Consider the following 26,580-nt stretch of genomic DNA (forward strand, 5'->3'; position numbering starts at 1 on the left):
GAGGCTGGGAATTTAAGAGGCTGTTGGGCTACGGGGAGGGTGAAACATTCCAAGTAGCACAGAAGTTTCTATCACGCCATGAAATGAGTGATTTGCAAGGCAGTGACTTTAGACACTGCAACTAATTACCTGCTTCAACACGCTGGGAGGAACAAGCTCACTGATTTTGGAAAAATATGCGATCCTCCACTTACTAGGGGAAAAAAAGGCATGCTTCAAGGGACAGAGCTGCCCTTGTGTAAGTAGACATGCACTGTTGAGCAGCCAGCTCAGACTCCTCTTGGAGCTGCCTTCAGCACCTTTGTATAAGCCCACAGGAGCCAGCCTTGTTAGCTCACAGCCACCCGACCTCAGTTTTGACCTGATGAGTGAATAATTCACCTTTTCATGGCAGTATATAGACATATGAATAAGGTAGCATTACACATGGCCTTTGAAAGCTAATACTCTTTAGTATAAGTTCTACTGGCCTAGGAAAATGATGTTTCTTAATTTTGCTTAGTGATCTAGAGCAGCATTAAGCAAACTAAGACCCACTTGCTGCTTGTTTTGTAAATAAAGTTTTATTGGAACACAGCCACATCTAGTCATGTACGTGTTGCTATGGCTGCTTTTATGCTACATCAGCAGGGTTGAGTAGTTGCAACCAAGACCCTATAGCCTGCAAAGCCAAGAATATTCAGTCTCTGGCCCTTTACAGAAAAGGTTTGCTGACCTCACTCTAGAGAATATAATGTCAGTAGTTGAGGCTGCTATTTTAGAAGAAAAAAGAAAATCTATCCCCTGCTTTTACATTACATTTTTTTAACTTACTGAGAAACTATCCTTACAATATGTTCAAGATATATGCTCTATTTGTAAACTATATATATAAAAGGAAATGGTCTTGTGGATTATTTTTACAATAATTTTTACCTTCACCATCTTCTATCTTAAGAAACAAAACAAAACGAAACAAAAGGCAAATTAAACCCAAAGCATGCAGAAAGAAGGAAATAATAAAGATTAGTGTGAGGGAAAAAAATGAAATGGAACCCAGAAAAACAATAAAGAATATTAATGAAACAAGAATTCATTCTTTGAAAAAGATCTGAGTAAGAAAACACAAATACTAAAATCAGGAATAAAAAAGTAGACATCACTACCAACCTTACAGAACTTAAAAGTATTACTGAATTATTAATTAATTCCCACAAAGAGAAACCCAGGCACAGTTGGTTTCACTAGTGAATTCTACCAAACGTTTAAAGAAGTATGGTAAATAATACCAGTTCTTCACAATCTCTAAGAGGAGGAAAACTTCCCGACTCATTGTATGAGGCCAGCATTATCCTGACACCAAAACCAGACAATCACAAGAAACGAAAACTACACAGCAATATCCCTCATGTAATACAGAGGCAAAAGTCCTCAACAAAACATTACAAATTGCAATAGCAATACACAGACGGGATTATAAAGAATGATCAACTAGGATGTATCCCAGGAATGCAAGGTTGGTTTAATATCCAAAAATCAACTGATGTAGTATACCATATTAATAAAGCACAAAAATCATCTGATCATCTCAATAGATGCAGAAAGAACATTTGACAAAATCAAACATCTAGTCATGATAAAAACTCTCAGTAAACCAGGAAGAGAAGGAAACATCTTCAACCTGATAAAGGGCATTTACCAAAACCCCACAACTAACACCATAAATTAAAAGAATGAATGTTGCCACCTAAGGTCAAAATCATGACAAGAATGTTATTCTCACCAGTGCTGTTCAACATTGCACTGGACGGAGGATCTAGCCAGTGCAATTAGTCAAGAAAAAATATATAAGGCATCCAGATTGTAAAGGAAGAAGAAACACTGTCTTTATTCTTGGATGACATGATTTTATATGTAGAGAATTCTATGGAGTCTACAAAACAACTACTAGAGCAATTAAGCAAGTTCAGCAAGGCCATGGGATAAAAGACCAATATACACAAATCAACTGTACTGATATACTAGCAATGAACAATCAGAAAAGAAATTCAGAAAATACTTTCATTCACAATAGCATGAAAAGAATAAAATACTTAGAAACAGACTTAAAAAGTTCAAGAATTTGTACACTGAATTACAAAGCACAGCTGAGAGAAATTAAAGATCCAAATAAATGGAGAGCTATCCTGTTCATGAATTGGGAAACGTAATATTGTTAAGATAACAATACTCCCCACATTGTTCTATATTTTCAGTGCAATCTATCAAAATCCCAGCTGATTTTTTTTTTTTTTGGTGGGGGTTGGGGGGGAGAACAGAAATTGACAAGCTGATCCTAAAGTACATAGGGAAATACAAATGACCCAGAATAGCCAAAACAATCATGAAAAAGCAGAACCAAGTTGAAGAACTCACACTTCCCAACTTCAAAACTTCCTATAACGCTACGTTAGTCAAGGCAGTGTGGTTCTACATAAGACAGCCATATAGATCAATGGAACAGAACTGAGAGTCCAGAAATAAACCCCTAGATTTACAGTCAACTGATTTCAACAAGGATGCCAAAACAATTCGATGGAGAAAGAACAGTCTTTTCAACAAATGAATGCTGGGTCTAATAAATATCGACATGCAAAAGTATGAACCTGGACCCTTATCTGATGTGATACACAAACATTAACTAAAAATAGATGATAGACCTAAATATGAGCGCTAAAACTATAAAACTCTTAGAAGAAGATATAGGTGTAAATCTTCATGATCTTGAGTCAAGTCATGATTTCTTAGATAGGGTATCAAGAGCACATGCAATAAAGAACAAGTTGATAAACCAGACTTCAAAATTTAAAACTTCTGTACTTCAGAAGAAACCATTAAAAAATGTGAAAAGACAAGCCACAGACTGGGGGGACAAAAAACATTTGCAAATCAAATATCTGGTAAAGGACTTGCATCCAGAATATATAAAAATCTCTCACAACTCAATAAGAAGACAAATAACCCAATATAAAAATGGGCAAAAGATTCATATAGACACTTCACCAAAGAAGATATATGAATGGCTAACAAGCACAAGAAATGCTCACCATGGTCAGAGAAATGCAGATCAAAACCACAATGAGATAACACTTGACATCTACTAGAATGGCTATTACAAAAAGAAAGACAATATCAAGTGTTGGCAAAGGTATGGAGAAGCTAGAACTCTCTTGCGTTGCTGGTTGGGAATTAAGACCATGCAGCCACTTTGGAAGCAGTCTGACAGTTTGTTAAAAAATTGAACATGGATTTACCATATGAGCCAGCAGTTCCACTCTCAAGAGAAAGGAAAATACAGGTCCACACAAAGACTTGTATGCAAGTGTTCAGAGCAGCATCATTCATAATAACCAAAAAGTGGAAGTAGTAAATGAATAACTAAATCATGTGGCATATCCATACAGTGGAATAATATTCAGCAATAAAAAGGAGTGAAGAATTAACACAATGCTGTAACATGCATAAACCTTAGAATTATCATACTAAGTGAAAGAAGCCAGACACAAAAGACCATTATATTACATGTCCAGAGCAGGCAAATCTATAGAGACAGTAAGTGGCTTAGTGGCTGCCTAAGGCTGGGGGTAGGAGTGAGGAGTGACTGCAAATGGACATGAGCTTCCTTTTTGGGGTAATGGAATTGTTCTAAGGTGGATTATGATGATGGCTGTACACTATATAACTATCCTAAAAATCATTGAACTGTATACTTTAAATATTACATATTGGTAAATTATACCTCAAAAAGCTATTTTAAAAAACTGAAAAAAAAAAAATTCTAAGTGTCTGTACAAATCCTTCCGTGATGCCAGCTTTCTCAAGGACATTAATTTCTATGCGAGGGGATCTACTACCCTGGAGGGAAGGTGAATACAGAACCTGCTTTAGCAATGACTTGTCCAGAGTCAGCTGCTATGTGTAAGGAATGAGTCAGATATCTTCTAAAAAGATTTCAGGAAGCTTTAAGGTCAATCTTTAAAAAAATTTAATAGCAGAAAGAAATAAAAGAACACCATCAATGACATATAATTTGGGCTATTTTAGAAAACTAACTGCTGAAATATTTACATTCTGAAAAAGATGCTTTCTTGTCAAGAGATTATTCAGCAGTATTTACATTGACCCAGTTCCTATACATCTTGATATGAAAATAAACTGAGCCCTCAACATGTGATAACAAGGCTTCAACTTTTATCTGTTATAAACTTGCAGTTAATGTACAAAGATTTAAAAGGGCCTCTTACATCCTTAGTGTTGTTTCATTTATCTCTTTCCCTTTGCAGCAAGGAGATTCTAGACCCTGAAGGAACTCCTAACCCAGCGCCCACCTTCAGCACACTTGATTGTACCCCTTCTATTGAGGAACACATGAGTGACAAGGACAGACCTCTGTATCAGATAATGTGTTGGCTCTGAAGCTGATAACCATTAAAAGACAATATAACTGAGCTTTCCTAAAATAAACCATTTATTGAAAAAAGAACCTTTTTCTTAAATTTCATTAATCAGCCTTTTGCATAACAAACCTGTGGCTTGCCAACAACAACAAAAGGTAAGGTTTCACAGTCAGTGCACTCGACAAACAAGAGATTAACAAGGCCCAGGACGCCTGATAACACTACAACTGCTTTTGAACCTAGAAAGGTCAAAAATACTACACTGATGTCACGGTTCTCAGTCACCCGAGAAACAGAGGTGACGGAGGCGATGGTCCGTGTACAGTAGTAATGGCACTTAACATGCAGCTTCTTTACCTCATGGACACCATCACTCAGGAGGGCCCCGTGCCACATCGAACAAACAGGAGCAGCAGGAGAAGTGACGCTTGTCACCTGTGCAGTCTTCAGTCTTGGAAGGTTAAAAAGGCTTATACTGCTTCTCAGCACAGTCTTTATGTAAATATTACATACAGTAGTGATTAAGAGAATTTTCCGAGTACACACACTACTAGGCCACAGACTGATTAGCTTCATTCTTCATCTGTGCAAACCTGTGAGGAAGGCAGGAGAGAGCTGAACCCTATTCATGCCACATGTAAGATTCATAGGTAAGTCATAATCAGTGCATCTTGATGCTCCCAGCACCATGCCTGGCACAGAGCAAAGGCGTAATCAATGCAATGAAATGTCAGTGCTAAGTTACTGCTTTACGAATTGACTATTGAAAGCATTTTTAAGAACGTATTTGTACAATATCAAGTCAATAAAAATTGCTTATATACTTTATAAAGAATAAATACATTTTTATTTAATTACAAATCCCTAATATCTATGCAGCAAATCCAGCTATTGATTACTTAATTTCACTCACCCAGGAATAATGTGACCCCTCTCTTGCATCTTCCTTTCCTGTATCAGGAGCTCCTCTGCAGGACCCTGTAAATGTTTTCTCCAGGTTTCCACTCTCATTCCATGTCTCCTCTAAATGCTCTCCCAGCAATATTTCTCTCTCTCAAATCCGTATCCTATCCCAGTTGTCTCGAGTGCCAGTCCAAAATATCCAAATGCCTGTTTAAAATCCCCCAGCAGATATTCCAAATACACCTTGAACTCAATCTACCAAAGAGGAGACCATCATCTCCCGACCCAACCCTCAACCAGCTGCCCTCTTTACCTATCTTGGCGAATGGAATCTCGATAACCTGGTGACACAAGCCAGAGCCTGGCAGCCGTCCTGGACTCCTCCCCGTCACGCACCTTTCACATCCCATCAGTTACTCACGGCCATCCTAACTCCTGTATACGGCTGGTAACTCACCCCTGACCTCCCACTCCCAACCCAGCAGCTGTGTCAGCAGCTTCCCAACTAGTCTCTCACCTCCAGAGTGACTGTTCTAAAACACAATTTAATCATGTCATGCTTACAATAAAACTGAAATCCCTTCATGTGGTCCCTGCTTACTTCCCCAGCCTTATGTTTTGCCACTTTCCACATCCTGTGCTCCATCAGTATGTACCTATACACAGTTCTTTGGCTGCTTTACCCTCTTAGCAGTGAGCCTTTCCATGTCTCTTCCATTCTGTCCGCCATACTCCTCCCTGCGTTTCCTGACCTGGCTAAACCCTCCCAAACAGCTCAGGCATCTCACTCTAAAGAAAGTAATAGGAACTTTCTTAACCACTGCGCCACCAGGGAAGAATCCGCCTGCCAATGCAGGGGACCCGGGTTCGAGCCCTGGTCCGAGAAGATCCCACATGTCGAGGGGCAACTAAGCCTGTGTGCCACAACTACTGAAGCCCACGCGCCTAGAGCCCATGCTCTGCAACAAGAGAAGCCACCGCAATGAGAAGCCCGCGCACCTCAACAAAGAGTTGCCCCTGCTCACCACAACGAAGACCCTACACAGCCAAAAATAAATAAAATAAATAAAAAGAGTAAAAAAAAAAAAAAAAAAGAAAAAAAGAGTAATAGCTGGGATTACCCGACTGGATTAAATTCCTCTTTTCAGTGACCCTACAACATGGCATATATACCATTATCACAGCTCTTAACATAATGCTTAGTCATTACTCCCCTGTCTCTACTCTCCCAGTAGAGATTAGTTACTAACCTGTACTCAAGGAGACTGCGTACCCTAAAAGAGGGAAAATTGTGTCTTTCATCCAGTCCTATTTAAAATTCCATTTAACAGTCCCAAGTACACCTCAAACCATCCAAATGGATCAAAGAGGAGAACCTCGACGAACATTTTCCAAAAGAAAAAACATACAAAATTCCCCGGCATAATACATTTAGTTCCTTTCCGTTTCAGATATAGATATTTTATATTTAAGTTTCCAAATTTCCTTAAGTGCCAGATGCGAACAGAACTCAAATATTTAAACAAGGAGAGGACTATACAGCAATCTGCCAAACCTTGACGAAGGAATGGTCGAGGAGCTGGCTGGCCGTCCACCTCATCCTGGGCTCACTTTCTAGGCAGTGAGAAAGGAATTCCTTTCCTTCTGGGCTTAATCTTTCAGGGATTGGTGGCTTATGACCCATTCCCACTTTGTACATAATCTGAAAGTTGTGTTCATATTCATGCCAAGGTCTCTAAAAACAGAAAAAAAAAAAATCAGGTTTCAATACTACACGGCCACACAGAAATAAAACTGCCCAATCTCTTTCTAGGCATCTCAATGTTGATACATATTGAGGCTGGCAAACTTTTACTTAAAGGGCCAAACAGTAACTATTTTAGGCTTGCAGGCCATATGGTCTCTGTCACACCTATTCAATTCTCCCACTGTAGCGTGAAAGCAGCCTTAGGCTATAATATAATAAATGAATGGGTGTGACCATGTGCCAATAAAACTTTATTTACAAAACCAGGTGGTGAGCATAGTCTGCCTACCCCATTTAGGTGTCCAATTAGTCCAGCATTATCTAGATGCCATCATCATGTAAATAAAAAATGTAACATATAAAATAATATAAAAATGTCAATCAAACAAAATTCAACAGTTATCATACAGGGATGTTTAACATGCTACCTTGTTGAATAATCAGCATCAAATTATTGATAATTTGCAAAGCTTAGATTATTTTATTATGATTACAGGGAAATGAGATTCATGGGGGAAAGAACTGAGTTTGTATGGCATTCTAATTTGTGTACCATCGTTTAGTTGTTGAGACATATGTTCTTCAGTGTGAGAACTTGTTCTTTCTCTGATGCATGGCTTGACTGAAATAACAGATATCATGGGCATCTTTCTATGTTAATGCTAATAGAAATAATATTAGCTAATAGTTACTAAGCACTTATTTTCAGCAGCTGCGAGGTATAGCTGTATAATAATTTCCTACTAGTAACACTTAAGAGGTTTCTAACTTTTTTGCTTTATAAGTAATGGCTACACCCACACACACACTGTGCCTCTATATATTTGTATAATTGTTCATTAGTGGTATCTTCATCAGAAGATCAATTTTCAGATACTATGTCATACACAACAGTTTGCAAATGCTTGTGCTCTACCTATTTGTCCTTCCCTCCCTTTCCCAGAGCCCCTGTCAACCACTGATCTTTTATTGCCTTTATTGTTTCGCCTCTTCTGGAATGTCATATAGTTGGAATCATACAGTACGTCGTGTTTTCAGATTGGCTTGTTTCTTTTCTTGGCCATGCCTCGAGTCTTGCAGGATCTTAGTTCCCCGACCAGGTATCGAACCTGCGCCCTCAGCAGTGAAAGTGCCGAGCCCTAACCACTGGACCACCAGGGAATTCCCCAGATTGGTTTCTTTCACTTAGCAATATGCTTTTACGGTTTCTCCATGTCGTTTCATGGCCCAATTTCTTTTTGTTGCTGTACAATATTCCATCATGTAGATTACCACAGTTTATCCATTTGAAAGATATCTTGGTTGCTTCCAAGTTTTGGCAATTATGAATAAAGTTGATATGGGCATTCTTGTGCCAGTCTTTGTGGAGACGTAAGTTTTCAACTTCATGTTTCTTTTCACAGCTGCTTAATTCTGTGTTTTAATTTGAGAATTATGCATTTTTTGTTCCTCTGAGGAATTCTCTAAGTCAGGTATCTTATAAATATTTGGTTCCCAGTTTGTCACTTGTCTTAACTTACTTATCTTTTGACAGGTCATGTTCTCTATTTTGCAGGAAATGTGTCCACAGTATTCATAATGATAGTAAAACCACAATTACTGCTCTGTTAACGTAAAGTGCCCTCCTCAAGTCCCCCTCCCCCGGTGCAGGTCTGCTCACCTTGCCAGTCACCATCTCTATGACAACACACCCTAGACTCCAGATGTCAGCCGCACGCCCATGGCCTTCTCCTTTTGCGCGAGTGATGACTTCTGGAGCCATGTATGCTTTAGAAGTCACAGATATGGTGATAAGAATGGGTTATAAATATAGCACCATGTAGTACTAGAGCCAAGCAATACACTAACATCGCCTAATATTCCACATAGAAGAAACAACTAATTTGTTCGGGGGTTGCGGGGAGTGGGGGGAACTTTCTCTGAATTACATACTAAAAAACATCAAAACTTGAAAATAAATATTTCAAATCAATTTCTCCGATGGACATTTTAGGAGCCAAATTATCTTCTAAAAGACAATTTTGAATGTGCAAATATTCAGATAAATTGTATTTGCAATGAGAATATGAAATTTAACCTGCAAAGGAGGATGTAAAATTTTATGCCGTGTTTCTAAACAATCAAAACAAATAATCACCATTTAAACATGTTGTTTTGACTAGAATCGTTTTAATAAACCCAACTTGAATGACAAGGTTTTTCTGGGAAGAAAAGAGGCCTTTCTTCCCTCCTTTAAGTCTAAGGGAGAAATGTGATTTCCCAATCTGACAAGCGCTTTCGGGGGTGGCCCCTCCCCCGCCTGGTTAGAAGCCCTCACCTGCTCTCCACGTCTGCTGACCAGGAGGAAAAGGGAAAGCCGGGGTCCCAGCACACTGGAGTGAGCCCCAATGCAAAGACAAATCTAGCCGGACCCACCTGCTGTCCCCAGCGTGCTATTCACTTCACCAGGCATGGTCTGAGCATTGTTTTTAAGCTTTACTGAGCATCCAAAATCTCCCAGCTTGATTAGTCCAGATGAGGTAAGGAAGATGTTGGCACCTAACAAGAAAGAAGCAGTTGTGAGCCTCTAAAACACAACGCAGGCATTTTAAAGTTTACATGGTAACCTAAACTATCAGGAACTTGATTTACAAAAGTTATAAAGACTTATGAAACTTCACTTGCAAAGTGTAATCACAGAAAGATTTTAAGCCTTATTCACAAATGTTAATACACAGCAAAGAAATTTTAATATCAGTGCAGATAGCTCTGACCAATAAATTCTGAACTGAAATACATGCATAAATTCTAACATTAAAAACCCAGGGAGATACTTAAAGAGAAAGTACACATAAAACACAAATGCTTGTGGCGGCAGTCCCTGAAAATTAAGAGTCTGTATACGGTCAGCAGCTCCTGCAACAGAAAGCAACGTGTAGACAAGACCTGGCACACACGCTGCTGGTCTTCAGAGCTGTATCCGAGGCCACCATTAGACTGTTTTCAGACTGCCTGAAAAGAATGTTCTGTGACTGTCTCTCATCTCTGCAAGCAGTACACAGGCCCGGCCTGTACTCCAGTTGGAACCCGGGGTTACCACCCATCTCCCAGGGCGGCTCTGCCTCCTCCAGAGGCTACCGGCCGCGGCCACTCCAACCGGGCCGCACAGCTCAGCGCTACGTGTCGACGGCACCGCCTTCCAAAAGTGACCCAGAGCCCCTCACATTAGACAACCAGCCACACGATGAGCTGCAATCTGTTGGTCCTCACAGCCCGACTGCTCCCAAGGCAGGTGGTCCCCCCGGGAGCACACGGGCGCTAACTGCATGATTCTGCAGCTAGCTCACAGGCCCACACTCTCAGACACGATGAGCTACAAAGAATATCCCAAGGATGCACATGGACGGACTTGACTCAAGGACTCTCGGGGATTCTCTTTACGGCTGTGGCCAAAGACATGAAGGTACCATTTCATGAGTATGGAATTTGTGTCAGAACAACTGGAAACAGGCAATGCCATGGCCTGACCCAGAGCCATTTAAGCAAATGCCCAGAATGATCCCAGACAGCAAAGCAATGCGGTGGACGGGCGGGCAGGCGGCAAGACTGGGGTACGCTGGGGATTCAGGAGGAGCCACCTTAGAGAGTGCGGACAATTCTTCCACCCAGCAAAGCAGGTGATGGGTAACCCAGCCCCGCCTGAGGCGAATGCCTGGTCTGAAGTCCGGCCATTCTAGAGTCAACCTGTTTAGGCTGGCCTCAGACTATGGGACAGAATGGAATCCTTCAGTCTAGGGCCATTAGAGACAAAGCTAATTTGTCACTCTAATTATCCCCGAGACTCCCAAATACAGAGGTCAGGGGCACGGTGTGGTTAAGGTAAACGCAAGAGGGACAGTTCTGGGACAGAAGCATGGCCACTCACCACACATGAGAAGGAAACAGCACTTTTAGTCAGTCAGCATGACCAAATCGATCCTTAGCAGAACTCTACACTGGAGGAGGCTGGTGTAAATAAACCCTCCCCAAGCTCAGCTGCACATCGTAACTTACACCGGCATTCCTGATTCACTGTCACTTTACATATTCACGGCGTTCATATATAAATACACGAGGTTCTTGACACAAGGAAAAGAAAGGATGCTCTGATCACGAATGCCTAGTAAATACACAGGGCAGGCGAAATCAGCCTATAAAATAGCAAGTTTCATTTTGGGGGTAATAGATTTGGCTAAAAGCAGTGCTGAACAGAACAGCGGACTTATACACTCCTAGACAGAGACATGTGTCCTGCAGTTTCTTAATGCTGGGTTCTTTACAGAAGACTACTTCAAGTAAAGGTATTTCTTTGTAGAGAAGTGATGTGCGGGCGCCGGAAGAAGCGACGTGGGGGCAGCTACCGTGTGCTGGGCACAGCTGGCTCTGGCGGGGAGCTGAGTGCGGGCATTACCTTTAACATCACGGTGAACTATGCCATGCTCGTGGAGGACATTGATTGCAACGGTGATCTGCTTAGAATACAGCCTGATGACATGCTCCTGAAGTCCCAGCCTCGACACCTCCTCTAAGGTACCCTCGTCACAGTACTCCATGAAGATGTACATTTCTTCCTGCGGGAGGAATCAAATGCAGCCTTGTGTTTACGTGGACACTAAGTGAAGAACCTGGAACGCTTCACTGGCCACACCCCAGAGGACTCTGCTTTCTAATGGTATGCTACACTCGCCATCCTGAATACTGAATTCGTCTTAAAACGGTCATTTCTAACTCCCCTACAGCCGTGTCTCTGCCTGCCTCCTCTGTCTGGAATTATACAGCTAGTTGGGATAAGAACATCTCCAACTCACAGGTGATAAACGTCTATAATCCTCTGAAATTCAGTCCGCTATATAATCTCAGACAGGGACCAACAGGGCTGTCCCTATAAATATATTATTAAGTACTGAAACACATCCTTTTCAGATATGAATTTATCTGTGAAAAACGTAAAAAATCACCAATATCCAAATTCCCCAGAAGCTCATATTCCACCAAGATGCTCCAAGTTATCCTCTTTCCCTCAAAGTGTTTATCTCTAAACACAAGGGGGAAAATAATCTGAGGTCTTAATTTTCTCTCATTTCACAATGGTTCCTTAAATACATGTAAAAGAAAAAACGTTACCGAACAATGTACTCAACAGTGGTTCAGCAAAAAATGGAAGAAAAAAAAAGCGACACACAGCTGTGTAAGGGGCATTAGAGAAATCTTCTGGTTGGCAGGATGGGTTTCAGTGCTTTATAATGTCGGGTTAATGACTACAGTCTACAACTTACATTTTAGGAAGAACTCCTCTAGTTTCAGAGAGAAGGCAGAAATGATGTAACTCATGGAGATTTCCTGATAATTAGGCAAAGTTACTGTGCTCTGAAATGAGAAGACCTGTGATGTAGGACAGGACTCCATCTGTGCCCTCACTGACCGCTCACACCAAACAGTGTGATCAAAGTTGGCTTACCCTATGCAGCTCCACACCAAAATACCGAACCAGATTGGGATGCTTGATGCCTTCGAAGATTTTCAGTTCGTCTGCCGTTTCCTTGATAGTTTTGTGGTCATTAGGTTGAAATCGAATCTGGAAAAGGAAAACTGTTGATTACTGTTGGCAATGTCACAAGCTAGAAAGACGCCGACTTTGAATGCAAGGGCTGGGATGCTGACATGTCCACTGTCCAGCCCCATGGCACCATGGTCAGTGTGTTTGTGACTTCACTGCCAGGCTTTCTTCTCCTTGTTGAATTAAACACGCCTGCTTTAGAATATGTGGTCAGATAACAGCTACTGGGATCATTTTCGTAACTACAGACTGAATTAACCAAAACATGAAACATTCAGGAAGCAATCACAGGTGTTTAGGTTCTGGGCAAGATAAAAAGAGGAGATAAGATTCTGCCCTCACGAAGTTTACAGCCATGCGGGAATGAGGTCATAAAGCAGCACGGGTAAGTGCCACACAGAGAAGATGGAGAGATGCCGCAGGGGTTGAGGAGGGGGCCACATGTGCCCGCTGCCCTCTCGCTGCCCCCTCACAGCCACTCGGGGACCAACGGTCGCGCGGCTCTAGCCTCACCCCCCACGGCCCTCAGTGCCTCCCGCCGGGGCCTTCTTCAGGCGCTCCCTGCTCCTGCTTTCTACCTCCAGCAGATAAAAAGCTGTTCATTTCTGAACCTTATCACAACCCCCCCCCCCCCACCCCAAGTCCCCTCTTGGTCCCAGTGGTGTAAATGCTAGGAAGCAGACCTCAGGCCTAGACGACTCACTGTGGAAGCACTTAGGCCAGCTCTAACCTCATAAACACAAGTTTCGTTTCCAAATCTCTACCACACAGAGGCCTCAGACAAAAAGGCCCCCAGAGGGCTGGAGCACCCACCTCCTTCATAGCCATCAGTTCACCGGTGTCCACGTTGATACAGGTATAGACCTTCCCATACTGCCCTTCCCCTGTGAACGGGAACAAATGAGCTGCTCTCAGCCAACAAAGCCAGGCCATTGTAACTCATTCAAACGTACAATAATCTCTTCCAATTCCAAATCTGTATTCATATATCTATAACCATGCTTACTATAGTCTACTACTGCAAGATCTAAACCATTTCTGAATGTTCCCTAATAACCGTAATAACTGAAGTCTTAGGCGATCTTTTCACTATGTCTTACCTGTAAATGCCTGTGGATAGAGTAGAACTGACCGGCAAATCCCAGAAGAGGCATGAAGGTGAGTACTAAGCCCCCTAGTGCACACCTCTGAGCCCCTGTGGCCCTCAAGGAGGTCTGGGTGAGGTGGGCGGGCAAGGCTAGTGGCCAGGAGTAAGCCTGACTGTCGTCTCAATGCACCTCATGGCTGTACGTCCAGGTGTGTGGGATATTAGTGGGATATCCTACTAACACACCTTTTGGGACATTAAACTCAGGGGATATATGGCTGAATAAGACTGATAACAAGAATTAATACAATTTATAAAGGACTTGATTCTTTTCAGTGTTTTCTTCCCTGATAGCTCTACGAAAACTTCAATGTCCTGAGGCTCCCAGAGTCCTGTATTACAACTTTGCTTCTTCAGACCTAAATGCTCAACAGATAAATGCATTTATTTATTTATTTATTTTTAAATGAGAGTTTTTTGTTTTTTTTTTTAATTTATTTTTGGCTGCGTTGGGTCTTCGTGGCTGCACGCGGACTTTCTCTAGTTGCGGCGAGCGGGCGCTACTCTTCATTGCAGTGCGCGGGGCTTCTCTTGTTGTGGAGCACGGGCTCTAGGCAAGCAGGCTTCAGTAGTTGTGGCACGCAGGCTCAGTAGTTGTGGCGCATGGGCTTAGTTGCTCTGTGGCATGTGGGATCTTCCCAGACCTGGGCTCAAACCCGTGTCCCCTGCGTTGGCAGGTGGATTCTTAACCACTGCGCCACCAGGGAAGTCCAGATAAATGCATTTAAATGGGGGAAAGATCTGAAACATAATCAGCTCCTTCTCTCACACAATCTTATCACTAGTTATTTTACAAGAAACTGTTTCACAATGTTTTAGAAAAGACTGTCCCATCTTAATTTGTATCCAGTCTCGCTTGGATAATGATCTTGTGGGAATAAGATAAAAAGAATACAGACTAGAACAAATGGGTAAAAGTTATGTAGTTCTCCACTAGCAACTTCTGGAGTTATCAGGCAAAACCATTCCATTTAATGAACCACTGAAAACTCTCTTTCTAAAGTCTCTTTTGTATTGTTCTTAGAAAACACTTTACAAATGAAACAAAAACCAAACCCCTCTGCAAAAGATACAACGTATATTTGCCACCTCCCTAACAGAAAAGGACCAACCATGTAAGATTTAACCTAAAGAAGTGTAACTATTGCTATTTCTAACAGAGACAATCTTTGTGTCATGTTCTTTAGTTTCCTTACCAATTTTGTTTCCTCTTTGCCACTTAAAGGTCACCTTCCTCAAGCCAACGTGCATAACATTGTCATAAGACTTAGGGGTGTCACAAACTTGACCAATGATATTCTTTCTCCTCATTTCTCGATATCTCTTTTCTTCAAACAGTCGGACTGACTTCTGAATAGCTTCTATGGGTCCTTGCCTAGAAGCGGTATCTGCAGGGAGAAGTGCAAACTCAGTCGTCCCAACCACTATAATCAAGTCAATTTCCAGCAAATAATAATAAAAACAGAGCAACAGACATTAGCACTCCAGCACAGCATTATCTATTCAGATACACAGCAGGTGAATTAAAGTCCATCAAAACCTAGCAACTTCAGAGTATACCACCCACTACAGAAATATGCACATAAAACAAGTTACTCAGACAGAATCAATGATTTCCTGTAGCAAGAGCGTTGGTTAGACTCTGCAGGAACAACCCGCCTGTCTCCTCTCTCCAATCCGCTCTCAGTGACCAGAATTCTCTTACTAAAACATAAAATCTGATTGTGTTCTTTTCCTGCATAATTTATTTCACGGTTCATCATGACCTGTTTACCGGAAGTCCGAGGCCATCGTGCATGCAGGCTCCTTCCCGGTTCACTTCTCCTACAACAGGTTCTGGACCAGCCCAGCTGAAAAGCCTCTGTGGGTCACCCCAAACCGCTTCTCACCCCATCCCCTTGCTCACACTCTCCTGTCTTCTCGCTGTCAGAGCTCTGCAGAGGTACTACACCTCTTCCAGGAAGCATCTCTGTTGGGAAGGAAATTAAGTTTTCCTTTCTCTAGAGTAAGGGCTCTGGAATCAGAATGCCTGGAATAAAACCCTGGCTTCACCATTTTCTAGGTGTTTGACAATCAGCAAGTTAGTTAACTTCTTTATACATCAAATTCTTAGTCCGTGAAATGAAGGTAATAATACCTCATACAGAGATACTGTGAGAATTTAATGAAATCACACACATAAAGCATTTAGCCCATTTAAGGTTTAGGAACATTAAAATACTTAGTAAATTTTAGCTATTGTTATTATTATTCCTTATTTTCCCATCAAGCTATCTCTATTTCTCCAACATATTTTATCATGATTTACAGTAAGAAATATCTTTTACACATATAGATATCTAAAACTACAGTTTCATGAAACACTATTACTCTTTCTACATGTGACTAGGACTCCGTCCAGTTTTTTTTAGTGCTGATTTTACAACCCACTAGAGGGTCAAAACCCATAATGTGAAAAGCACTGCTTTCTTTATATACATCTCTACTACCGTATTTCTCATACTGTACCCTAACTAGCCATCTAAGAGCCTGAATGTTCTGTCTAAGAGATCACTGAGGACTGGGATGATTGAAAGGTTACTTTGAGAAGAGAAATTCCCAGAGATTTATAATGGTCCAATTACAGTGTCTGACTACAATCATTACTTTTTTTTTTTTTTTTTTAAATTTATTTATTTTATTTTATTTTTGGCTGCGTTGGGTCTTCGTTGCTGCGCGCGGGCTTTCTCTAATTGCGGCGAGCGGGGGCTACTCTTTGTTGCGGTGCGCGGGCTTCTCATTGCGGTGGCTTCTCTTGTTGCGGAGCACGGGCTCTAGGCGCGTGGGCTTTAGTTGTGGCTCGCGGGCTCTAGAGCGCAGGCTCAGTAGTTGCGGCGCACGGGCTTAGTTGCTCCGCGGCATGTGGGATCTTCCCGGAGCAGGGCTCGAACCCGTGTCCCCTGCATTGGCAGGCAGATTCTTAACCACTGCGCCACCAGGGAAGCCCACAATCATTTCTTAAAAACATGGATCCTTGTTTCCCTTACCTCAATACATGACACATCAAGTCTACTCAGCATTGAATAAGATTTCATAGCTGTGAGGTCATGGACTCCACTGTCAAATATTTCTGGGAACGGCCTGTTTTTTTTTTTTTTTTAACAGTAAACATTTCTCAAGATTTCCCAGTCTTTAATATGTCAGTGTCAACTGTAACTCTCCCAAGAGTTCCCAAGTTTACTTGACAACAAAGTATTTGTTTTGAAAATTATCACAAAGACCTGGTATCCGTGGGAACTACTGGTTATGTGAGAGCCCCTGGAGAGACCCTCTTCCCTGTCACCAGGCTCAAGCTGAGGAAATCTCCGCCGAACTCCAAACCCTCTACCACACCAACCTGCCCAGGCCTGTCAAATGTGGCATCACACTTGTTTTTGCTTCCATGGCTTTTTTTAAAATCCCACCTTAGTCCAGTACCTTGTTTTACACCGTATGACTACAACGGCATTCTAGCCCTTCTCCCTATTTTCCTCCCCAATTCAGGCCAGCAGGTCAAGCTTCCTCAGTGCCCTCCTTACCCCCACCCTCGCACTCCCTGAACATAAGAGGCTTTCCAGCTCAAGAGGCTTCAGGGGCTGCCCACCATCTCTGGGTAAGGCCTGAATCACCTAGCCCATCGCTGAAGACTGGCCGTGATCGGGTCTCCCCTACCCTTCCAGTTCCACCTCCATTTACATCTACGCTATCCAGGCCGGGCCAGGCCAGGCCGGCTGGTCTATTCTTCAGTCACTGGGCCTCCAGATGGGTTTCTCCTTGGGTACTTTTCCTCTTGGCCTGAGGCAGACCTCTTTCCTTCAGGGGCCAGCCCAAGCCTCACCCCTCCCTGGAATCCCTCCTGACTGCTCCAGGCCCGGGATGGCTCTTCTGCTGCCCAGTCTCACACTTTTCGAAGGGGAGCTGTGGTGGGAAGAGCATGGCCGGAAGGCAGAAGGAGTGCAGTCTGGTCCCAGCTCTCATTTACGACGACCTCAGCCAAATTATCTAGCCCCTCAGAAACTTTTATCATTTACAGAAAGAGAACAGGTTCTATTCTGCCCATGACTCAAGACTGTTGTGACGAAGAATACGTGAAAGCATTTTGTGCTAGACCACGGATTTTTCTGCTGTTTATTCTTCGGGTTTATATTGATCACTTCTGGTTCATACTGATTGACTGCTTTATAAGAGGAATGCTTTCTCTCAGCTTCTTAGCATAAGAAATACATGGCTATTCATTTCGCAAATATTTATTATATTCCTACCATGTATAAAGAATTATGCTAAGGGCCCACCCAGGTGACATACACAATGAACCATCACACTGCTTAAAGAATACAAAACTGAGTAAGACATGGTCCTGCTCCAAAGGAGTTTATAAGAAATAGGAAATGCACACAAACACAGCACAGACAGAAAGTGATGTCAGAGGTATAAAAAAGATCACAAAACATTAACGTAGAAGGTCTAATAATTCAGAAGCTAAAGCATATTTTAGCGGAAACTGCTCACCTTATGCTTAAACGTGTTAAGTTCAACATTCTTTCTCTTACCCTTAGTCTGACTGATAAGTGTCCGAAGTTCCCAACTTCTTCGAGTTGACCCACTTGAATCACCTTTTGGATATGCTGGTTCTGCAGAAAGTATTTTTTCATACAAATGAAGACTTATAAAACAAATAAGCTTATTTAATTCAGAGCAAGACTGAAATGGTGAGTAGCGATGATTAGTTACCATCAACCTGTCATTCCTGGTGGTTAATTTCTGTTTGAGGTGAGGGTGAAAAGCTGTCTCTACAATCATTTATAGCAAATTGCACCAAGCTAAAAAGTTGTTAATGGAGTTACAGGACTTTAACCACAAAAACTTTCCACAAGTAACAGACCTTAGAATACCGAGCAGGAGCTGGATTCTTTGGGGGCCCCCCCTCCCGGGGCCCTGCCCAGGAGCCCAGCAGAGCTACAGCAGGAGCAACCATCTGGTTTCTGAGCCAAGACTCCTAGTTCTGCATTACAATACAACTTCAGCATATCATCAACAAGCACAGGGCCACTTTATATTCTTAAAGTGAATAAGCGTGCTCAACAATTAAAATATCAGGAATAATAACTTTTTAAAATTATTTAGCAACAAAAAGAAAAGATGCAAATATAGCTAAAAAGGCATCTATTAAAAAGCCGATGTGTTCAGCACTAATCCTTCTCACAGGGCTCTGTCACTCCTTTTCGTCATTTCTTTTAAAAGGCCTTAACAGCAGACACTGGTGGACTGAGACAAACGGTTAGCCTGACTGGAGATGCAGGTGACACCTTACACACTCACCATCTCGCTCCTCGGTGGGGCTCGAGTGACGACTCAGGGACCTAAACTGCAATTCGGCCGCTATGGAAGCCAATCGATCATTCTCAGGGACGCTGGAACCCCTGTTTTAATATTTTTGAAAATTAAGCTATCAATTCAATGGAACTCAAAATGAAAGATCTGTGAGATTCTTCCAGAGCAGTGATTCTCAACTGGGGGTAACTTTCCCCCCCAAGAACACCTGGCATCTAGTGGGTAAAGGACAACACAAAGGACAGTCCCAAACAAAGAATTATTCTCCCAAAGTAGCAGTGCTCCTACTGAGACACCCGTCCCTGGAGTTTGGAAGGAGAACGCATGAGAACCTGACTGCATCATGTATCGTTTTATGTTAAAAACAGCAACAACAACAAAAAATAAAACAGTATTTACTGAAGTGCTATTGACATGTGCTGAAAGCTCCATAATTTAAGCCCAGGATGGATAAAAATTATGAGCCAAATCTGGCTAATATTTAAAATCATCACATTATATTTATGTACTTAATTCTATTTGAAGTGCTAAAATCATTACATGATTCAAAGAGCTCAAATCTCTTAATGAGCAAATGTAAGGGAATACCTAGCAATTTCTCAAGCAGTAGCCAAGCCAAAGTGCAGAAGAGCAGGAAGCTTAACATATAAAGGGCAAAGTTAATTTGCTGCTTTTCCAGAATAAAGTGTTCAGCAATCCAGAATGAATCCATAAAGATTAAAGCCCAGAATTAAATAAGGGAAAGTGTTAAAATTATAATTCAAATCATCCAAAATAAATACAGTGTTAGTTTATTAACAAGTTTAGTGCATATTTTTTTAAATGAATGATATAATGAAGTATGGTAGCATTTATGCTCTTTTTTATTATAGACTGAGTAGGTTTAAAGCAACATGGTCTACTGGACAGACATTCACAAATTATGAAGTATGCACTGCTTTTTTATTTCCCTAAACTCTCATATCTGGTATAGTACTTGTTAAGTCTAAAGTGAGGGGGACACCTTCCACTGCCATTAGTTCATCAAAGAGTCTTGGCACTGTTTCCTGGAAAAATCACTGATGCTGAAGTGAAGAAACACACCCCACTCCTAAGCTGTGCCAAAGCCTGGGACCACGGAGAAGCCACTCGACATTTCTAGTTTCCTGATTTCCCAGAGAGACGATTAGCCAATTCGACATCCTCACATCTTTGCCAGTGTAACAGGCAAGAAAACACACTTAGATGAAGGGATGCACGGGTGAACGTTTAACAACCAGTTGCAGGGGGAGCGGCAGAGTATAGACTTCAACAATTTCCGTGGCGTAACAACTGCCTTGCAGGATTCCTGAAAAATGAACAATCAGCTCTTGCAGACCAGTAAGAGGCAGCAGCGAGAAACTGCAAAAATGTTTTCTAAACAACGGTAAAATAACTGAAGCCCAGACTATTTCCTAAGTCAAACTGTATCGAATCAAAATATTTATCAGAAGCTGTGGGGCAAAGTAAAATTTCACCGTGGCTGACGTATCTCTAAGACAGGCAAGGGCTGCACACACGCCTGCCGACGTCAGAAAGCGCAGGTACCACCCTGCCTCCTCACAGCCCGTTCACGGCCCAGGGCTGCTCGGAGACCCCGGCTGAGGGGCACGTGTGGCCCCTGCACAGGCACGGGAGGCTGGGCCATGGGGTTAAGGCTGGAGGCAGCCGGGAGGCTGACAACCCGCGGCTCTGCACGCCCTCACGGCTCTGCTGTTCTGTACCTACGGCCACACACACCGCCAGGAAGGACAGATCACTTTATTCCTCTGTGAATGAAGGCCTTCAAGATGGCATGTTACGATGGAAGTAAAATTTCTAAATCTCAAGGATCGTCCTAAAGCATAAACGAAGAACACTTCTGAAATGCTGCTCAAAACATGCTGAGAAACTACTCAATGCAAAGCCTGGGGGACAAAACCCGGGGAGAGGCCGACTGCACGTATTTTAACTTCTATACTCAAGTACATTCAGCGCACACACCACCAACTTATAAAAGCCTCAACCAGAGTTCACGAAACCTCCAGTTCTGGAGAAATGGCGTGTGAACCACAGTTCTGGCTGAGTGTTCCCCTCAACTATGACTGCGTTTTAGGGCACATCGCTTCCCTTACTGCGTTAATAAAAAAGACAGTTTCAACCCCCCGCAGGGACATGAAGCACATGTGGAAATGTCTGCCATGAAATGTTCTAAACATGAGAAAAAGAGGGTAAATGGGGATTTGTTCAATGTTAATTGTTAATTATTTTAGTTGACTGCTTAAGCTGTAAAGTACTTAGGCATTTTTTTTTAGGTTATAGACAGTTGTCACTAAAAATTAGGAGTATTAATTATTTTAGTGAATGAGAAAAATGGAAATATCTGTAGAAATTGTAGACTGTTATAAACTAAGTCTAAAAATATTTTAGTCTATTTTAAATTCTAAAAGCATGTGTCATGTTTCTGCCAACATACTAATATTTTTTCTTAGGAGCAGGATACAGAGCACTGAGTTCTTTCAAAATTTCATCTTTTTTGGTCAATTTTGTTCGACTCTATCATCATCCTTATGGGAAGATGAGAATAGTGACGGTGTCCATTCTACCAGGCACAAGGGGGGAATTCAGAACCACCAAATGTCCTTTCTCCATTAAGCATACGAGACCTTGATGAAATCCTCTACCCTCCCTGCCCACTCCCCCCCCCCAAAAAAAACCAGCTAGAATGGGAAAAACTGCCACAGCCTCAGTACTTCTACAAAAGACTTCATGCAAGAGACTTTTTCTGGAGCCTGCCAAACATCTGACAGCTCTCTCCAGTAATGATCTAGTCTCCATATGAGACACAAACCACATGAACTCATTTTTCCACTACTATAAACTACTTCTAATCAACAACTGTATAAATTAGGAAACCGAGTGAGAAAAGTAATCCTCTTAGAAAAACAAATCACCACCTAATGGTATTACCTAGAAGTCAAATTTGAGTGACTCCTCAGAAACTCCTCAGGAAAGGCACTATTTGCCAAAACTCTCCTATCAGTGGACCGGGTTCTTTCCTCTGACACTCTTTTCATAGTTATTATGAACAGAGACTCCAGTCATTTTGGTTAACATTTGTGCCAAAGAAATGTAAACGTCAGGCAGATTACCGACTTGTGCTGGAGCCTTGGGACCACGACCCCCCACGGAGGGCCCCTGAGCGTCACACACCGCGGGGAAGCAGGCCCCACGTGTCCCGGGACACATCCCCAAAGCTGAGGTCGCGGCGGCCGTGCACCCGGGGGCGGGGGGAGGAGACGTGACGCTGGTCGGGAGACTACCTGGTCTCATGGGCACTGCTGATGGGTTTGGGCGGCGCAGAGTCGCTGCCGGAGGGGCCAGGGCGACCGCTGGCGGCGGTGGCAGTGACAGTGGCAGCGGCGGGGCTGCTGAGGCTCCGCGTGTCCGCAGGCACGCTCCGGGTGCTGGGAGGAGAAGAAGAGCTTCAGGAACACAGGTGAGACAGGGGATGGGCTCTCACGTGGTTTCCATTAAAAATAAAGTCGGGTGAGGAAGCCAAAAATAATTTTCAAATATAAAATGCAAACTGTTCTTTGAGATTCTGGTCTAGGTATGAAAAAGAAAAATAACTAATTTCGAACTAATTATTTTTAACAATAACTGTGGTCCTTTCCTAGCAAGTAATGTAAAAAAATAAACTTTTAAAAACTGATTATACAGGGGAGAAAAGATACTCACTACTTCAAGATGCAGAAATGCCACCACATTCAAAGTAAGTATTTTGAATGTACTAGAGTGTCCGAACTCACTTTAGAATTTAAGCTGCTTCGTAGTTACGTACACACATAAAAGTCAAGATTGGAAGGATCACTCCAGTTTTTTCTCCACTTTTAAAATGACATTTAGTTCTGTTTTTCAAATGTTTACCATGCTATGCACACTCAAATTTGTTTTCCTAAAGTTATTTTTCAAAGAAAGGAAAAGAAAGAATTATTCCAAAGCTGGAAAGCATTTAGTAGCTTGAGGTTATAAATAAGCTGAGAAACTAAGTTATCTTGAAAGGTACAAGTCTGTTTTAAACTTGCAAGTCTTCTTCTGTAACTAAGGCACTGTGGTATGTCTTCAAGATAACGAAAATAAGAGCTTTATAAAATGTATAAACAAGAACACAGAAAACAGTATTTGGTATCAGCGCAAGCATCAGCAGCTCTTGGAGTGTCAGCACGTACATCAGACAAGAATCCATGAAGCAAACAACTAGACAAGCACCAAATACCTGAATCCCTCTGGAGTTGGGATAATCAGATGCGGGTTAGGAGGGTCGCTATGGCATCGTGGTACCTTCACAGGACGGGGGCTGTTCCGATGAATGGCTGCCAGTGAAAAGAGCGACAAACGCAACTTGTTAAGGGGTCAGCAGAAAACTGTCAAACCAGGCAATTCAGTGGAAATGGGAGGTGGCTTGCTTTTGCTGGTGATCAAAATAAAACCATTTATATAAGTAAGAAAATCGTACTACATACACAAATGCTGGGAAAATGTCACTTTTTGAAAGTTAATAAAATTATATTACACGTTTTAGAGACAGATAAAAATGTGGTTTAGGTGGCATTTCTCCACTAAAAAGGAGTTCTTTATGTTGTCTGAACTTTTAAAAAGATTCTGGTCAGGGGTGATACTTCAATAGGTCCTGAGTTGGGGAGAGGTCACTGTCATTTTCGTGAGTACTGGGAGTTTTATTTAATTCCTTTAAACCAAATCAGAAGGAATGGACACTGGTTTAAATGGATTATTCTTTTCAGAACATGTTTTCTTCTCTTCTTCTTTTAAATATTCTGGTAGAAGGTAAATATGGATAAGATTTAAAACAAAGTTTAAAAACTACATACAATTTTAACCAAAATTTAAAAAGAGGGCTTCCCTGGTGGCGCAGTGGTTGAGAATCTGCCTGCCAATGCAGGGGACACGGGTTCGAGCCCTGGTCTGGGAAGATCCCACATGCCGTGGAGCAACTAGGCCCGTGAGCCACAACTGCTGAGCCTGCGCTCCGCAACAAGAGGGGCCGCGATAGTGAGAGGCCCGTGCACCACGATGAAGAGTGGCCCCCGCTTGCTGCAACTAGAGAAAGCCCTCACACAGAAACGAAGACCCAACACAGCCATAAATAAATAAAAAAAAATAAAAACAAACCAGAAAAAAAAAAAAAATTTAAAAAGAGACCTTACCTAGCAATTACAAAAATGCTGACAATTCTAATTCCCCAATGACTAAATGTAACTAGTCATGAATATGATATATTTTGTCTATTTCTCCCTAACATGTTTTCCTCTGATTTTTAACCCTCCCTAGTTTTTTAAAAAATGTTATATTTTCTCTTCACATGTTAATAATTTTAGTCTACATATGTTTTATTCTAAATATGTTTATCCTAAATGAAAATACTTCCTTCTTCATGGTTTTTGTTTACTTTTAATAACACTACACAGGAGAGAGAAGAGTACCCAAAACGGAGAGATCTGAAGGGAAAACTTGCAAAACAAAAATCAAGTAATTGTTATGAAGAAATCCAGGCAATTTGTATCTCTGGCTCATTATCTCAACTATCACAACCCTAAATGGAAATAATTCAACAGGCAAATTCAAAGGCAAAAAGAAAAAACAAAAATTATTTGGTGAGAATGCTGATGTCTTTAATTCAGCAAATGTACTGAGAACTACTGAGTCAGAAATTACTACAAAATTTCCCATGAAGGTATAAAAATAAAGACATTCTGTTAAAACACACACACACAAGTTTAACATTCTTCATTCATGAAACAGAACATTTCTTTTAAGAGTATGTATATCTAACTGTTACAAAACTGTGCTACTTCATTGAAAAGAAAATCCAAATGGCCAATAAACATAAAATAGATGCTCAAATTTCACTAGTGGTGAACATTTATCATTGAGATGTTTTTCATGGCAAAACTAACCAAACAAATAAGGAAATGGTGGAAAGAATTGTAGAATATCCACAATGGACACAATGTAGCCACTAAAGAGAATGAATTGGATCTATACTTGTTGACATGGAGGGAATTTCTACAATTGTCAGAGATTAATATCCAGTGTGATCCAATTTTTATACAGTAAATGGCAGGGAAAAAAACAATGACATCTGTGCTTGCGTGATTATATGGGCATAAAGAAGGGTGTGGTAGAATGCATCTGTGTAATTATATGAGTATACAGAAAATATAGAAGGTTCTATACCAGACTGTCACCGTCTGCTTACAATGACAGAGCGTCTATCTACCCATCCTTACGAGGGTAGACCAGAGGGAGAGAAAACAGTAAGCAGCAACAACAGCAATGTACTCTCACTTTCATTAATTCCTCTCGTAAGGAAAGAGCACAAAACCACATGATGACTCCTGCCACGTGCAGAGCGCTACAATTTACAAAATGTCATTACATTATTGAACTCTCATTAGCATCTGATTTTAAACATTAGTCGGGGAGGCTCCAAGATGTTCAAGGAGCAGCCCCAGGTCACTCAACTGCCAGGCAATCTGGCTCTCCGTCCAGGGCAGTTTCCACCATCCCAGTGGCTGAGAGGACGAAGGCCAACTCGTGTCCACAGAGAGTGCTGCGAACCGACTGTCCCACCCGCAGTGTGGGGCGAGGCAGAGTCAGCGGCTCACATGCTAGCAGTGACTACCTGTGAACTATGCGGGTATGAGGTTTTTTTCCCTTTGTAATATTTTTCTACATGTATGTTTACTACATACATTTTCTATATTGTAATTTTTTTCTACAATGAAAATGATTCCTTATGTAATAAAATACTTTAAAGAAGTAATTTTTACTGAATTATTTATCAGGTATTCTTAGAGAAATATTTTGGGAAATCAGAAACAAAGTATTTATGATAATACGCTTAATCAAAAGATTGATGAGAATATAGCACGTTTTATATAAAATGTTCAAATAGTTTTATAAATGATAACTTTCATTTCATAGCAGCCTTGGGAGAAAAAGGGGTATAAACTGGGTGAATTTTAAAGATAAAGAAATCAAGCATTAAGACCTGGTCTACTAAACTTTGAGTAGCTAGCAAGTCACCCTTTAAGATACAGCTGCTGCTCAATAAATTTACCATTTCTGAATTATTTTCTTTTGTGTAAATGAAATGTTTAAAATTTCTAAGTTTTCATTTTTGGTTGTTTATTACATATAAATATAGTTTTGCTTTGGTTTACTATCTCAAGAATAGGGTAAGACAGCTGTTTTCTGATACATATTTTGTTTTAAAGTTTCAACATACACTGTAAAGCTACATATCAACTGAAACTGAAAACTGTAATTTAAGTATATTATAGCAGAACTAAACTTTTTTCTTTTTTTAAGTAACACCAAATAGGAATGGGGGGTGGGGGGACCAATTAGGAATTTTCTACAT

The 26,580-nt window shown here is 41.4% G+C and overlaps 1 protein-coding gene across 5 annotated transcripts in view; it reads right to left on the reverse strand.

Annotated features, from left to right (window-relative positions):
• Positions 1-4,497: 4,497 nt before the first annotated feature.
• The window catches only part of MAP3K4 (mitogen-activated protein kinase kinase kinase 4), a 111,076-nt gene continuing 88,993 nt past the window's right edge, over positions 4,498-26,580 (reverse strand). For 2 of the 5 annotated variants that reach the window (XM_061207235.1, XM_061207234.1), the window contains exons 16-27: positions 23,413-23,509; positions 22,457-22,600; positions 19,125-19,225; positions 18,356-18,436; positions 14,984-15,175; positions 13,454-13,524; positions 12,542-12,658; positions 11,495-11,654; positions 9,481-9,603; positions 8,726-8,832; positions 6,874-7,053; positions 4,498-5,008 (exon numbers count right to left, since the gene is read on the reverse strand). In XM_061207235.1, coding sequence (XP_061063218.1) covers positions 4,988-5,008; positions 6,874-7,053; positions 8,726-8,832; positions 9,481-9,603; positions 11,495-11,654; positions 12,542-12,658; positions 13,454-13,524; positions 14,984-15,175; positions 18,356-18,436; positions 19,125-19,225; positions 22,457-22,600; positions 23,413-23,509 — 1,394 coding nt within the window. In that variant the 3' untranslated portion in view covers positions 4,498-4,987. Of the gene's footprint in view, positions 5,009-6,873; positions 7,054-8,725; positions 8,833-9,480; positions 9,604-11,494; positions 11,655-12,359; positions 12,451-12,541; positions 12,659-13,453; positions 13,525-14,983; positions 15,176-18,355; positions 18,437-19,124; positions 19,226-22,456; positions 22,601-23,412; positions 23,510-26,580 lie in introns of those variants that run through there. The other 3 variants (XM_061207237.1, XM_061207236.1, XM_061207238.1) reach the window with 2 other exon arrangements.

Source organism: Eubalaena glacialis, chromosome 12, assembly GCF_028564815.1.
Source record: "Eubalaena glacialis isolate mEubGla1 chromosome 12, mEubGla1.1.hap2.+ XY, whole genome shotgun sequence".
NCBI classification, from domain to species: Eukaryota; Metazoa; Chordata; class Mammalia; order Artiodactyla; family Balaenidae; genus Eubalaena; species Eubalaena glacialis.